Raw genomic sequence first — 17,002 nt, forward strand, 5'->3', positions numbered from 1 at the left:
CGGTTCAGATTTGGATAATAAAAAGTCTCAGTGGATTGCGTTATTGGCACCTGTGCTATCTGGTCCATTATATGGACTGGCCCAGAGTCTGACTGCAGTTCCCTGCGTGTAAGCCTGGCGCTACTCCAGAATTACAGTAGACTAAATGAGATAAAACTTTTGGCTGGTTACTTTCAATTCTTTAGCAGTCCTTTAAAATCAGACGTTTTGCTGCAGCTTTTCCTGTTTTGGTGGAGTAACTCCTCCAGGCAGCCAACAGTATGGCACAGACACGTTGCTGCTAACAAATACACATTACCAAATTCACTCAAAGTGGTTTAGAGATGCGGTACACACTCCTGTTGACTGATGATAGATAAATAAACCATGACAGGTAGATAAAAATAGTGGGCTATTACTCACTGTAAACTAGTAAAGCTACTTTTGAGACATCCCCCCAGTAGGAAAGACCACTGTCAATACCCTTCAAGGAAGCCTCTAAGGTTTTGTTATGAGCTTCTAACTCAAGCCATATTTGCAGCATCAATGTTGGTTGAAAACTTTAAATGGCATTTCTGTGCTAAACAGCTGAATTTAAACAGCATGTTCCTTTTCTATGCAATTTTTGCAGTACTTGATGGAACATTGTTCTGGTCAACCGATATCTTATGTGTCCCATTACTTAAAGCAACTCTCTTATCTTAATGTCTAAATACTGCTCATTTTTATTCTTAAACTTTGCTTTATGTGTGTTTATATCTAATGTGATGTGAAGAGGCTATTGGAAGTTCATGGCCGTGGGGAGGAGTGAGGCTGGTGGGCAAAGGAAGTCTTCTGCTGTGTGAAAACACATTTAACACACTTGTTCTAAGTCTGAAGGAGGAACTTCATTAGACTAAAACCAATAATTTTATTCCTAAAGCTAAGGAACCTTTTCTTTTGCACCTGAGATCTAACCTGGCTTCTTGATGCTCGACAAACAAACAAGACATAAATGACTGAAGTCCTTCATTGTAGAGTGGCCACTCTGCTGGTTTCTCAAGGTCTTGAACTAGTGACATGCAGTCTGTCAGTTTTCTTGTTTTCTTTTTGGAATAGAAACAGAAGTTCAGTAACTTTGGGGGAATTTGTGTATATGTTTTTGTTTAGTTGCTACTAACTCTTGTATATTACAAAGACAGCCCAGGCTGGGCCTTTGGGCTTCTGAGGAAACAGACTCACTTTCAGCCCTTTCTTTTTTTCTTTTTTTCTTTTTTTTTTTTGCCAAGTTCTAGCACTATCTTGGAATAAGTTGTTTCAGGATGAGACCACATATGAAAGCACAGTTTTTAAAGTTCTGCTGGGCTCCCTTTTGTAATATAACAGTTTTAGGGGGCAGAAAAACAAATCCTGATAATATCTCCCTTCAAAGCACAAGATTCAGGCATCCTCATTCCATAGTCCTGTCTTGGCTACATCTATGTAATTGCTGCTACAATTTGAATTCAATTAAAAGGTTTTAATTGGTCATCCTCCCAAACGTTTTAGAAATGTTATTCATTTTCAGATATGCTTAGAGATCTGTTGTCCTAACATAATTTTAGTCTGACACAAAAGTCAGTTATGCTAATTGTTCAGCAGGAATTAACCTCTTATGCATCATCAGATTATTACTGTTGCTAGGTTCACTTTGCAAAGATCTGTTCCTTTCCCATGTCTGTACATAACCAATGCTGAGCACCAGCACCTGCGAGCCTCAGTACTGGCTGGGAAAGAACTACTTCATTGTATTGAAAACACATAAATATTGAATATACTTCTAAATGGATTGGAATATTGAAATATGCTGCAAAAAGACAGGTCACCTTCAGGTGCAGAATAATTATACCAATTTTCTGATTAAAATTAACTTTGCCTTAAACACAATTATCATTAGTGAAGCAAATGGTTATCTGTCTATTGTCAGCTATTAAAATGATATCTAAAGAGCGTTTCATCAATATATTTCAAAGTTCTTCTGAGGTCATTCTGAGGACACGCGCTCATATCTCCATTTAAGACTGGCTTATGCAAGTCCATTCAGAGTGGATCATTGAGTGATCTGGATGATTTGGGTATTGTAACTGAAGAGATGAATATTTATATGTGCAGCAGCCAGCTCAGGTGTTTGTGAGGCAGTGCTGGAAGATGAGCTCCTAGGGGAAGTTCTAGGGGGGTTCTAGAGCTGGGAGAGGGGTGAAATCTAGCCATGAGAACAAGGCAGAGAAGCTGGAAGGAAGAAGGGAGATACTAGCCAGTTACAGTTTTTGGACTGGCTAAGAGGTCTTGCTGATTTGAGCAAAGAAATGTTTTCTTCGGCTCAGAAAATCATTATTTGTAAGCGAAGAGGGCTGCATTAGAGGCATGCAACTCCCATGGTCAGTTTTCTCTCTGAACTGAAATCACAGCAAAGCCCTCAGTTTTGGCAGACAGCTCATGCCAGAAACTCATAGTAGGATCCCGAGGCAATTATGCAAAGGGCTGGAGCCAGTGGGGAACTGAGGGCTCAGATGAGCACAGACAGTGAGCACCGTCCTCACTGCAGTTAAGGAGGAGATGGGGGCAGGCAGATCTGGCAATGGTGCTAGAGCCCACACTTTTTTTCAAATTATTTGAAGGACTAGGTGTCCATGGAGCAGCCACCAGCTACCAGCTCTTTTCTTTCTCCCCAAGAAGCAACCACAAGAATTGGATCAGCATTATTTACAGACACTTAGCAATAAAATACAAACATCCAGTGGCAGGTTCACCCGCATGGCTTCTCAGCCATCCTGCCAAAGCATTCCCTGAAATTTGCCTGAAATGCCCTAGATGGAAATTCTTGCCATATACAGAAATGGTTTGTTTTGTTTAAATTGGTATAATGTTTTTCACAGCATCAGGGTCATGTGTTTAGTTCGGAATTTTCTGCAGCGCAGAAATGACAGCACTAGCATGAGGAGCTGTGTGATAATTTTTCAGGAAGGGCAAGTAGAGTCAGTGAGGGGAAAAGAGCAAGCTAGCAGAAAATCTAAAGACAGGATGATAAAACTCTGGAGTACGCCTTGTGCAAAAGTCAGCATCTCTTAGTATTCAGTAACCAGCTGGAGAGTGTGATGATACAGGGGGGAAAACAAGCCACCTAAAAAAAAGTGAAGCGGGGCAGACAAAATAGTGATGTTACAGGAGCGGTATACCTACTACTTGGAGTAATTTTGTGTGAGCCTAGACCACCACGTGTACAGTCCAGCGGCTACAGCTACACAAAAGCCAGCAGGTAGTCACCTCTTCTGCACAGTCTAGTTCAGACAATTAAGGTTTTCCTCTTGCAGCTTGTCTCTAGCGGGACTGGGCAGTCAGATAAGGAATCGAAAGTAAAAACCTACGTGAAGACAAAAAGCTTTTCTTTAGTCGGGAGCGCGAAGCCACAGTCCTAACCTCAGGTTCGTTGCTGGCGGGTGGTGCGCCCTCAGACACTTTTCCGTGCCTCATCTAAGCCCCTTTGCTCTTCGCCCAGGGCAGTCCCGCTCCCGGTTAAACGCCCGGGCAGGAGAGGGCAGGGAGGGAGCGGCGCTCCCGGCAGGGGTTACCCGAATGGCGACCCGGTACCGGTCCGTGCGGCGCTGCACGGGGGCGGCCGGAACCTGTTCGTCGCTGCCATCTGCCTATTTAAATCAGGCGACAGCCTTCCCAGGCTCGCTGGGAGCCCAGCAATACCGCACGGCGGGCAGCGGCCAGGCGGGGTGACGAGGCGCGGACCCGCCAGGCCGGTCGGACGCAGCCGGGTGCAGCGCGCTGCTGCCGGCAGCCTCGGCCGCGATGAGTGTCCCCAACACAAGTGTCATCCCGCTCGCTCGGGCCGCGCAGTTTCTGGTTCAAGGTTTGGTGGGGTGTTTCGGAAGGGGAAGCGGGGCGGGGGAAGGCCGCCTCTGCCCGGCCCCGGTGCAGCCGAGCCGCCGCGGGGCGCGGGCGGGAGCCAATGGGGGCCGGCGCGGCCGTGTGACAGGCGGGGCGGCCGCTGCCCCCGCCGGGCGGGGAGCCGGTACAGCGCGCCGCGCCGCTCGGCAGCATCATCCGCGGCTGCGGGGCTGATACACGCCTCCATCCTCCTCTTCCCCGGCAGCCGCTCGCACACGCCTCGCCGCGGCGAGGGAGGCCGGCGGGCGGAGCGGAGCGGAGTGGGGGGCGCCGCGGCAGACAAAGCAAAGATGGCAGGGATCCTCGCCTGGTTCTGGAACGAGCGGTTCTGGCTGCCGCACAACGTCACCTGGGCGGACCTGCAGAGCACGGAGGAAGCCGCCTTCCCGCAGGCGGAGGACCTCTACCTCGCCTTCCCCCTGGCCTTCTGCATCTTCATGATCCGGCTGCTCTTCGAAAGGTAACGCCGAGCCGCCCGCGCCGCCCCGGGCTCGGCGGGCCGCGCGGCTGGCGGCGGCCGTGGCCGCCGGCTGAGGGGCAGCCGGGGAACCTTGGCTACCCGGCGTCCTCCTCCCGCCGCCGCTTCTCTCCCGGCCTTGACGGGCTCTTACGTTTTCCCTCCCCCCTCGGTCGGTCACGTAGCGGGCCCGAGGCAGGAAGGTGGACGGGTTCGGGAGGCAGCTGGCGCTCCGCTCCCGCTGCCCGCAGCGCGGCGCGGGCGCTAGGAGGCGAGGTCTCCCCGGGAATGGGCGCAGCCCTCCCTCCACCTGCGGCGGCTGCGGCGGCCGCGGCGCCCCGGCCCGGCGCTGGTGGCAAGAGGGGAGAAGGGCCCTGCTGCACCTGTGCGAGCCGGGGCCTACCCGCGGGCTGCGGCGGGGGTCCTGTCCGCCCCGGCTCAGGGAAACCCAGCAAGAAGCGCTGTGGGGGCGGGCCGGGGCGGGAAGCTGTGCCGGCGGGGCAGTTTTCCCGTGCCCCCGCCGCAGGGTCGCTCAGTTCCGCTGCGTGGCCGCGGAGCAGGACTGGGCCTGGCTGCCGCCGGCGGCGCGAGGCGCTGGGCGACTAAGGCGGCGCGAGGCTGAGGGCAGCGGCCGGGCGGGAATGGGACGTTCGATGGCGAGCGGCAGCCCGAGGGTAAGGGGCGGTGGCGTGGCTGAGAAGGGTCCCGCTTGGCCGGGTTGTGTGGCAGCGGTGTGAACCGTCTATGCCGTAGGTCGGAAATAGTTTTTAAGTCCTGCTAGGGTGTAGGGTCGCGGTGAAGAAAATGCTCCAGGCGCTGCTCCTCACTCAACCGAACTCACCGTTCTTTGAGAGTCCCGAATTAAAAATGCACATTTTGCAAACATATAAATGCATATATGTGTATATTTAAGCACAAGACGCCAAACTCATGATTGGGCAGCAATGACTATTTTCTGTGAGTGTTTCCTTACAGGTATTTAACAGAGGCCGCCTGTCACGGGGGGGGGGGCAGCTGAAGCGAAGTGTGCTGCTCGCTTCTGTGCTGCCTTACAAAGGTGGTGTTCCCTCCATCCGCAGAGAGCTAAAAAGCGATGCCCTGCGCCAACACCTGCGTGTTTCCAGTGCTGTCTTCCTAGGCCATGCTGTTAGGGTGGTCAAGGAAGATAAAGGAAGGCCAGTAGGTACCACGTGCCAGAGAAAGGCTATAAAAATGCTTTAAAAATGATAAAATAGCTGATCTGCCAGGTGGCACTCCACGTCTCCTAATCATTCCTTTGTCCTGGTTAGAATATGGTGTCTGGGATGTTGGTTTGTGAAAAACTTGGCTGTTTTCATGACTCAGTTGAGAGGACCATATTTGTTTTGGAAAAATAAGCTGTCCTGGGCTGTTGTTAACTTCTGTGTTGCTTTACATATTTACTGAAAAAGACAGCAAAACTTGAGGTCTGCCTAAAAATCTGAGGTTGTCAAAAGCTGATTTAAGCACTTATCTTGACTTAAATACTGCAATATAGTTACAATTTGAGTGCTAAGTATTATTTAGATAATGTCAAATCATTAGTGCTTTTTTTTTTTCCTTTGCAGTCTGTACAACGCGTACTTTCAAGCACTGAAAGTGGGTGCGTGATGTCTCATCTTTTGCCACCTGAACTGCAAAATGTATCGCAGCAGGGCTGTGTTTAGATGGAGGAACAGTTAGTCAGGGAGACAATTGCAGCCTAAACTTAGAATCACATTGTTTCTGCTAGTTCTGATGGGGCTGTTGTTAACATTATAGAAGCTACCGTGATTATTTAGTAGTCTATATCCACTCCCTCTGATTATTTTTCTTCATTCAATTAAATTAATTTTTAATTTTGCAGACCTATTTTTAAGTGTTAGTTATACAGGTGAGAAAATCAGTACATTTTTGTAATTCTCTTATATTCAGTAGGCTAATTCTGAAATTCAGAACTGGAAATGTGTTGTGCTAGCCTGGTACTAGGTGAGAGACCTCCAAAGAGGTTTTATTAACAATTTCTTAAGTGTTTATTTTTTCCTTTTTAATTTCAAAGCCATTGCAAAACTCCTTTGTGAGAGTAGGATCAGGCCATTTTGTGTGGGATTAATCCACACAACATGGTACAATTGTGATTTTTCAGGTAGAGCGCTTTATTAAAGCAGGCTGAGCAAAATTGTCTCCACCTGCTTCCACTGATCAAAGCAGGGGGATTGTCTTTGACTTGAATGGCAGAAAGATCAAGCCTTGTTATTGCTCATTGGTAATTTATTCTGTCAGAGGTCTGTGCTTTGTTTGTTGGGAGGCACAGGAATGGCTCGTGCACATCATTAATTAAAGACTTGCAATTATTTCAATTGATAAAGCTATACAAGGTCTGGAAGGGAAAAGAGAAATAGCTGTTAAACTGATAATTTTTCATTCTTCTGTGTATTAAAACAGCTACACTTTTTTCCTTTCAAAACTCAAGTTGTGGATGACTGATGTGGTACATGCTAAATCCTGGAACAAGCTTTTGCAGACATGTAACATTTCCCTGGTTTTGCAATGGTAACAAGTAAAGAAAAAATAAAAATACATGTTGTAATAAATTAAAAAAAAAACAGGTCTACTTTAAATCCAGGGTTGTAGAGCAATATCTGTAACATCAATGTATTCTCTATTTTGTTTTGTAAGATACCCAATACAGGTGCTATTGTAATTCTTTATACTGGTAGGCAGGCAGCCGGCCACAGGGTGTTAGGAATCTGATTATGTATTTTATATCCATTTTTTTTTCCAGACTCCTTCACAGCAGCTGACTGCTAGGCTGCTGGAGCAGTACAGTTTTACTTCCCTTGCTATGAAGGGTGACTAACTTCACGAATCCTTACAGTAGTACCAAATATGGTTCAGGGGGAGCTGTGTTTTGGACTTCACATGTCTTTATAAGTAAAGTTCTTGATATGTCTGGGGGATAAAACTTGTCTTGCTAAGGGTTAAAAGTTGACTTCATTTATATATATTTGTATTCTATATACATATATATATGTGTGGGATTTTTTTTTTTTTATCCTGGTTTGGTGAATCAACTTACCAAGTCAAGAAAAGAACCCAGACACTTCTGAAATTATATTTTTATTTTAACTTATTTTTCCTTTCAAACAAACTACTTTTTTTTTTATTATTATTTCCTTGTCCTGCCATCCATGACCAGCACTCTTGAATGAAAGGAAAAAGTAGATTAGAACATCAAGTGTATGCTGAATCGCTTCAGCAATTGGATCTGATGATGATGAGTGCTCTTGAAATAAGCTTTGCTCTGAGGTATAATCTCATAACCATGAGATTTAGTGGATCTATCTGCTGAGGCCATCATAGTTATGGATGAGGCGCTAAAATACCTTAACAGCCTTTTCTCTTTCCCCTTCCTTCTCATTCATCTCTTTCTTTAAACACAAAGTACATTTTAGAAAACTATAATAACTAAGCACAAAGATAGTGTTACCTAGTAATTTGGAAGATGGCAGGAGTTTAGCAATGCAGTGGTAATGTGGGAACATATTTCTTCATAGTATCCATCTGTTTTGTGTGTCTTGCTGTTTTTTTAAAGGCAGGTAAGCAATTAAGGATCCCCGCAGGTAAGCAATTAAGGATCCCCTCTTGTACTATGCAATGCCTTCAGCTATTAGGAGATAACGTAAGTGCTCAATAATGTCTCCCCAGATCCTTTCCAGTTCTAGTGCAGGCAGGACAGGTTAGAGCTGAATTGAAACTGGTCTTACTAATAGTAGCAGGGTCTTGTAGTTTTAATTGGCCTAAAAAGATAAAGAAACTTCTATTGTTCTGGGCAAATACAATTTTTTTTTTCTTTTATGGGATCACACAGCTCTTCTCCCTCTGCGGTAGACCTCACAAGCAGCATCCCTTCCTATCCTCCCAAGCATGTCCTCAGTGAGGGGCATGTGGTTATAGGAAAACAATGTGCCCTGAGCAATCTGTGCTTCTTGGACACAAAGCAAGAGGGTAAAACACCTCTGCTTTAGAGACTTCTCTCAATCCTCCAAAAGAAGTGCTAACTAAACAGATTTCTGATGTGGTCCAGCAATCTTCTGAGTCAAATAGTCTGATATTACTGCTTTCTTTACACTTGGCTCATCTACTCAAGTTTCTCATACCTCATCTTTGCGTTGCAGTATACTTTATTTCTCTCACCTTGTAAGCAGTAGTTTAGGCACAGATCTAATGAGATCACTCCATAAATCGGCAAGCTGTGCTTATAATGCCCTTTTTGTTCTCCGTCCTTGACATGGGGGCAGTTCTCAAGGTGAAGCTGATACTCTTCAGTTGATGGAACGGCTCATGTGGTCAGGGATAGCTTGAAAGCGTATATAGGAACAGCCCCCCAGCTGCACTGATTTAGACTGAGACAGCCTCATCTTTTACTATCAGTCAGATCGGGGTGTTCTAGACACTAAGCGTATGGAAATTCACGGCTTTTATAATGATAATTCAGCCTCAAAGCCTCATCTGACTGTCGTTTAGTATGACACAGTAGAATTCCTAGTGGAATTTGCCTAAGTGGCAACTTATGAGGATTATCAAGATATAACAAAGCTATGTAGGGGGAAAATGAGAAGGGCCAAAGCTCAATCAGAACTCAGCTTGGCCACTGCAGTCAAAGACAATAAGAAAAGGTTCTTTGAATATATCAATAGAAAAAGGAAGACTAGGGAAAATGTAGGCCCGCTGGTGAATGAGACAGGTGCCCTAGTGGTGGAGGACGCAGAGAAGGCAGAGTTACTGAATGCCTTCTTTTCTTCGGTCTTCACTGCTAAAGCTGTCCCTCATGAATCCCACCCTCTGAAGGCAAAGGGGGACGTCTGGAGAGTGGAAGATTTTCCCTCAGTTGAGGAGGACCGGGTCAGAGACCACTTGGCCAAGCTGGACATTCATAAGTCCAAGGGCCCTGATGGCATGCATCCGCGAGTGCTGAGAGAGCTGGCGGATGTTATTGCTAGACCACTCTCCATCGTCTTTGAATGGTCATGGAGAACAGGAGAGGTGCCTGAGGACTGGAGGAAGGCCGACATCACTCCAATCTTCAAAAAAGGCAAGAAGGAGGACCCAGGGAACTACAGACCGGTTAGTCTCACCTCTGTCCCTGGGAAGGTATTGGAGCGACTCATTCTGGATGTCATCTCCAATCACGTTGAGGAACAGGAAGTTATTGGAAGTGGTCAACATGGATTTACCAAGGGTAAATCGTGCTTGACCAATCTGATAGCTTTCTATGATGTTATAACTGGTTGGCTGGATGAGGGGAAAGTCGTGGATGTCATCTACCTTGACTTTAGCAAGGCTTTTGACACTGTCTCCCATGACATCCTCATTAGGAAGCTGAGGAAGTATGGGCTAGATGAGGTGACAGTGAGGTGGATTGAGAGTTGCCTGCGGGACAGGACTCAGAGGGTTGTGATCAGCGGCACAGAGTCTAGTTGGAGGCCTGTAACCAGTGGTGTCCCCCAGGGGTCAATACTTGGTCCTATTTTGTTTAATATATTCATTAATGACCTGGATGAGGGGACAGAGTGTATCCTCAGCAAGTTTGCTGATGATACCAAACTGGGTGGGGTGGCTGACACCCCAGAGGGCCGTGCTGCCATCCAGCGTGACCTGGACAGGCTGGAGAGCTGGGCAGAGAAGAACCTAATGAGGTTCAACAAAACCAAGTGCAAGGTCCTGCACCTGGGGAGGAAGAATGCTAGGCACCAGTACAGGTTAGGGGCTGACCTGCTGGGAGATAGCTTGGAGGAGAAGGATCTGGGGGTTGTGGTAGACAGTAAATTATCCATGGCCCAGCAATGTGCCCTTGTCGCCAAAAAGGCCAATGGAATCCTGGGCTGCATAGGGAAGAGTGTGGCCAGTAGGTCGAGGGAGGTCATTCTCCCCCTCTACTCGGCACTGGTGAGGCCACAACTGGAATACTGTGTCCAGTTTTGGGCTCCCCAGTTCAAGAGGGACAGGGAACTGCTGGAGCGAGTCCAGCGAAGGGCAACTAAGATGATTAAGGGCTTGGAGCACCTCCCTTATGAGGAAAGGCTGAGAGAGCTGGGACTCTTTAGCCTGGAGAAGAGAAGGCTGAGGGGAGACCTTATTATGGCATACAAGTATCTAAAGGGTGGGTTGAAGGAGGATGGAGCCAGGCTCTTTTCATTGGTTCCAAGTGACAGGACGAGGGGCAATGGGCACAAGTTAGAACACAGGAAGTTCCGTTCAAATACACGGAAACAGTTCTTTACGGTGAGGGTGACAGAGCACTGGAACAGGCTGCCCAGGGAGGTTGTGGAGTCCCCTTCTCTGGAGATTTTCAAGACCCGCCTGGATGCAGTCCTGAGTAATGTGCTCTAGGCAATCCTGCTTTAGCAGGAGAGTTGGACTAGATGATCTCTAGAGGTCCCTTCCAACTCTGAAAATTCTGTGATTCTGTGATCAGAGTGACATAACAACTCCGTGTGTGCACGTATATATATATTTTCTTGCTAACTGTAAAAATTCATTCAGGTGACAGTACATTAAAGCTTTGCAAGTGTTTCTGGTATGCGATATGTACATACAAAGTTGATTTTCGTAATCTCTAAGACATCTAGTATCGGTGCTTTCTTCTAACAACAAGGAGGCTAGACAAGATACAGAATTTGGAAGAGGGTGTACAAACTTGTTGCATATCTAGCAGCCCAAAACCTTGTCTGGAGAGTTTGGGTGGGGCAATGATAGTTATTTTTATCAAAACCTGTTTGTAGGCTGTGGTATTTGTACATTTCTTTCTTAGTTCCCTGCGTGTTAGGCAAAATCTGATTGTTCAGGTGTAATTCACTTGTGTGTAAGTGGATGCCCATGTTCACGGATGATAACTTTCTCAGTTTTTTTTCCCCTCTATATTTTTTTATAACTTATTTTTTTCATAAGGTGATCTGTAAGGTCTTTTTTTTTTTTTCTCCTTGATCACTACATAATAAATGTTAATCAAGGTGAAATGGAACAGAGCATTGAAATTGATAACTTCCTATGAAAAGACACAGGCAATGTAAAGAAAATAACCAAAAAAGCTATTTCTTTTAAACTTTAGACCAATTTCTTTTTAACAGAGTAACAACAGAGTGTTAACAGTAAATAGCTTTAAAATAAATTTGTCTTGCTGATTGTACTATTCAATTCTCTGTATTTCTTTTCAGTAGTTATTAATTGTCTGTCATTTACATGTTCCTTTATGTAACCAGTTTTTGTTTCCTAGGGTTGCAGTGTTTGAGCTTCAGCCACTATCACAAGTAGATAGCTCACAGTAAAATGGTTGTTCTTACCTGGAGAGCTGTTGTCTGTCTTAGCACGGATGGAGCTCTGTCTTACTAGCTCTGACCAGTATGGTGTACGCTCACCCACCTCGATTGTGTCTGTGTTGGGTGGTACACATCTCTCTTGTGTAATGCAGTTGTGTGTTCAGATGTAAGCTGAGAGTGTTCCTTTAAAAGAAGGCAGAGTAGATAAAATGCATGCTAGTTAAATGTCCTTTGTAAAGGACCATTTATAGATGCACATTAGTGCCAATCTTAAAATTTGGTGTTAAATGGGAAATATGTGTTGAGCTCCAGTAGAGAATGCCATTAAAACTGATTTCTAAAATATCCAAATGACGGAAGTATGACAGCCAAACCACAGCTGGGCTGAGGAGAACGTTTCAGTGACAGGTCACTAATGGTTACTGGGAGCCTATTACTGGGGCAGAGCTGCTGTTAGTGGGGTTTTGTCTGAGCACAGGTTCCAGTTACTGTTAGAAACTCTCATTTGGTTCCTGTCTGGATTCCTGTAACTGCGCAGTTGGATCCAAATTGCCTGTGGCTCTTTCGGTTGCTCCTACTTCTGCCTCTGTTGCTGATCAACAGGCATTTGCTAAGAATTTGTTCTCAGAAAAAGAGGAGCTTCTGGTATGCTGCCTCTTTCTACACATCTGCAGACCAGTGTCTTACTAGCCCATACAAAATATTTAGTAAGTTAACATTTGGGGAAATCTGTTCCCTTGACTCTATCTCCATTATCTGTCAGTATGGTAGAGAGGAAGGGGATGCCTGAGCTGAACAGTGCTTACTTGACCATATTTGTGTTTTTTGGGTTTTTCTCCCCGCAATTCTTAAATATCCCATGCCTACAGTAGTTTGACAGTTAATTAGCATTTGGGGTTTCTGTGCCTGTCTCAACATGGTCTTGGAGTTTTGACAAGAAATTTAAAATCGCAGCATAAAAGTATGTAGCTTTCATAAGTCATGTAAGCTTATATAATACTCAGTAGTATGCTTAAGACTAGTTGGTACCTTATGGACAGTCAGATGCGTATGATGTTGGATAACCACCTCCAAGGAACTGTTGATATACATCTTGATTGCTCTGTGGTCTCCCACACTAGTGACTCCCTTCACTGATTGGGCACTTACAGATTTTGGGGATACAGCAGGAATGGGCATCAAGGTCAAGGAAAAGGGAGGGAAATGTGGGTCTGTGATCACTTGAGGAATCACTAATGTTTTGCTTTAAGGTGAGCAAAATTTCTGCCAATCAGATGGGCTGAGATCTTCTGTCTTTTGTAAGGAAATCTTTTTAGCACATAGTTGTTACAGAAGACTAACTCTACACCATCTGGCATCCATCAATTTCTTGTGAGGATGATACCTTTCTGGTTATTCTGAGGTAGTCAAATTGTGGTGGAGGTGGGAGAGCTGGAGTATTTAGCATAGCTGGTCATAATCTTAGAGATGGTTTTCATAATGTCTGTGGACCTGTAATGCAAAACTATGACTTCTGCACCAATAGCAGACTGTAAACTGGAATGATTTTTTTTTTCTGTGTACTTAATATCCCTCATGATAGCAAATTTTGCTGTTGGTAAGCTTTCATACTGCTAAGCAATTGTGAAGCCTCATGTAACTATTACTGATGTAGCATAATCAAATTTTAACACTCAAGGTAATTGTCTGTACAATTACTAAGAATGTCTCAGAGCTATAAAGAAGCATAACATCCAGTTAGCCATGTTGTGTATTTTATAATATGTATGATACATATATATTTGTATATCGGCTAATAATCCAGGTTACCTTTTGCACAAGGAGGAACAGAATGCTAAGGTTCTCCAGACTACCTGGTATTAATGAAGTATCTTTCAGGTTCACTAAGCTAAACCTCATTTTAATGTTATAAATGATGCAGTTTAACGTTTGGTCTGAAGTGATGAAAAGCCTTCTTTGCACTCACAGGTCACACTAGGTTGGTTAAAGTGATAAATATATATCACTTGCATTTTTTCTCAGTGTGAGTGCAGTAAAATCTTCTTTTTGACAGTATCTTCCCTGTCTTGGTTTCTCCTGTAGGGATGGTGGGGAATAACCTATAGTACTATATTAAGAAAAATAAATCTAGCTGACGTAGTTACACTGGTGCAAAAAAACAGAGGTTGGAGCCCAGAGGGTGTCCATTGGCATAAAATCTTTGATTTCTGAGGCTGTTTTAGTATTTGTGCATGCAGTAGTATTTGTCTATCCTTTGTAACTAGCTAGTTGCTCTATTTTTAACAGTAATGGGATGACCCAAAGGAAAAAGTGGCTCATTTATTTATTACATGTGGTGTCATCACATCTACTTGTTGCCTGTTTGCCATAGTCTGAGATAAAATTAGTGTTTTTTAGTTCTGCAAGCAGAAGGAGAAAAAGGCTTGGTAGAAATTATGCTGAAATCCTGACTTTGGAATCAGAATGTCTTCACTCCCCTTTTTGCCTCTGTTGCTGACTGAATTCAGTTCTGTATGACATTGTAGAGATACCTGAACTTTCACTGGGACTGTTATTTACCGCATCCCTGGGACTCTCATTCTTACTGAGAAGAGAGTGGAAGCGGAAGCCACTCTCAGCTTCTACTTTGCTACAATGTTTGGCATCCTGTAGTTATGCAGAACTTTAGACTATGAAAGCTGCTTTTGTACCAATACTGTCTACCTGGACAAATGGTACAAATGAGCATAACTGCCTAGGCTAATGACACTCGCTTTCACCTGGTGGCAGGGAATTGCTTATTTGGAAATAAGAGTGTGCTGTACAGTGCAAAGTAAAGAGACCTTGCTTACTCAAAAGCAGTTGCGGATCACAAAAGCGAGTAGTGTGAAAAGAAGAACAGAGCGGTACATTGTAATATCCCTTGTGCTTGCTTGTCTCTGTTGTGACTTACTTTGACTGCCTTCAAAAAGGGCAAGAAGGAGGACCTGGGGAACTACAGGCCGGTCAGCCTCACCTCCATCCCTGGAAAGATGATGGAACAGCTTGTTCTGGGCATCATCTCAAGGCATGTGGAGGAAAAGAAGGCTATTGGAAGTACTCAGAATGGATTCACCAAGGGGAAATCATGTCTGACTAATCTGATAGCCTTCTATGATGGTGTGACTGGATGGATAGATGAGGGAAGAGTGGTAGATTTGGTCTACCTTGACTTCAGCAAGGCGTTTGACACGGTCTCCCACAAGCATCCTCATAGGGAAGCTTAGGAAGAGTGGATTAGATGAATGGACAGTAAGGTGGATAGAAAACTGGTTGCAAGACAGAGCTCAGAGGGTTGTGGTTAGGGGCGCAGAGTCTAGTTGGAGGTCAGTGACGAGTGGTGTTCCCCAGGGGTCAGTAATGGGTCCAGTCCTGTTCAATATATTCATCAACGACTTGGATGAGGGGATAGAGTGCACCCTCAGCAAGTTTGCTGATGATACAAAGCTGGGAGGGGTGGCTGACACACCAGAAGGCTGTACCGCCATAAAGAGAGACCTGGACAGGCTGGAGAGTTGGGCGGAGAGGAATCTTATGAAATTCAATAAGGGCAATTGTAGGGTGCTACACCTGGGGAGGAATAACCCCATGCAGCAGTACAGGTTGGGGGCTGACCTGCTGGAGAGCAGCTCTGTAGAAAGAGACCTGGGAGTCCTGGTGGACAACAGGATGACCATGAGCCAGCAATGTGCCCTTATGGCCAAGAAGGCCAATGGCATCCTGGGGTGCATCAAGAATAGTGTGGCCAGCAGGTTGAGGGAGGTCATCCTCCCCCTCTACTCTGCCTTGGTGAAGCCGCACCTGGAGTACTGTGTCCAGTTCTGGGCTCCCCAGCTCAAGAAGGACAGGGAACTGCTGGAGAGGGTGCAGCATAGGGCTACCAAGATGATTAGGGGACTGGAATGCCTCTCTTATGAAGAAAGACTGAGGGAATTGGGTCTCTTTAGTCTGGAAAAAAGACGGTTGAGAGGGGACCTGATCAGTGCTTATAAATACTTAAAGGGTGGGTGCCAGAAGGATGGGGCCAGGCTCTTTTTGGTGGTGCCCAGTGACAGGACAAGAGGTAACGGGCACAAACTTGAGTATAGGAAGTTCCACCTAAACATGAGGAGGAACTCCTTTACCTTGAGGGTGGCAGAGCACTGGAACGGGCTGCCCAGGGAGGTGGTGGAGTCTCCATCTCTGGAGACATTCAAAACCCGCCTGGACGCGTTCCTGTGCAACCTGCTCTAAGGTGTCCCTGCTCTGGCAGGGGGGTTGGACTAGATGATCTCCAGAGGTCCCTTCCAACCCTATGATTCTATGATTCTTTGACTGTGTGATGTATCTGTTGCTGAGAGAAATGCAGTGGTCTGTATAGCTGGAGACAAACTGCCTGGTGTGCTGTTGTGAAGGGGATGGTCCGAACAAGGTGTGTTCCTTAAAAAGTACAGAAATTAGCCTTGATATAGCAACTGCTGAAACTTTGGGCAGCTTAAACATGGAATGCTAGTCTAAACCTGTGGGCATTACAGCATGAAAAAGCAGACAAAAATAAGTCTATGTGAAATGACAGTGAGCTGAGAAATTTTGGGGGCAATGACTGAACTCAGGTGGTGGTGAGCTACTCTGATGTGTTTCTCAACCAGGAGACCCGCTCAGCTGGGGAGCTGGAGGGGTCCAGCTGACTGTCAGGGCTGTGGTTTATCCTGGGCACTGCTATAGCAGATGAGACCAGTGAGTCATCAAGACCACAATCCCCCTTGCACCTGGTGAGACCAGTTGCATCTGTTAAAAACAAAGATTTAGGTAATGAGTGGGTCATGAGTGGGAATGTGCCTGTTGACAAACTTTTCTGCAGTTGTCCATTAGATTTTCTTGAATTTCCTGCTGTCTACTACTTGTGGTTGTCCAAAGCATGCTGCTTGACAAGGTGATCAGGCCCAGTTGGGTGTATGCCTCTTATGGGCATCATGTTGTAAAGGAGCCATTGAGAAAAAGAAAAGCAAGTGGTTAGACCACAAGCAGGAGCGTGTTTTGTATGTATTGAAGCAATAATTGGGTGGCAATTCGGTGGTTGATACTTATCTGTAAACTTTTCCCACACACCTAGTATGAGAGAAGGGAGAGAACTGATATGATAAGAGAGTAGCCTGAAACAGTTCTTCATATGAACAGTTCCACTGCCAAACGCTCCCAAGGATTACAACACCCATTGCACTAAATTAACTTTGCAGTGATTGCATTGACATTATTATGACAAATTGAACTGCAAATGGAGTCCTGGGAGCGCTGATGGACAACGGGTTGAATGTGAGCCAGAAATGCACCAGCAGCA

The 17,002-nt window shown here is 45.5% G+C and overlaps 1 protein-coding gene across 2 annotated transcripts in view; it reads left to right on the forward strand.

The window, feature by feature from the left end:
- Positions 1 to 4,184: 4,184 nt before the first annotated feature.
- The window catches only part of CERS6 (ceramide synthase 6), a gene marked incomplete at both ends in the record, with an annotated part of 136,396 nt that continues 123,578 nt past the window's right edge, over positions 4,185 to 17,002 (forward strand). For both annotated transcript variants that reach the window (XM_082483551.1, XM_082483552.1), the window contains one exon: positions 4,185 to 4,354. In XM_082483551.1, coding sequence (XP_082339677.1) covers positions 4,185 to 4,354 — 170 coding nt within the window. The remainder of the gene's footprint in view (positions 4,355 to 17,002) is intronic.

This window comes from Vanellus vanellus (assembly GCF_965231255.1).
Source record: "Vanellus vanellus genome assembly, chromosome: 5".
Lineage (NCBI taxonomy): Eukaryota > Metazoa > Chordata > Aves > Charadriiformes > Charadriidae > Vanellus > Vanellus vanellus.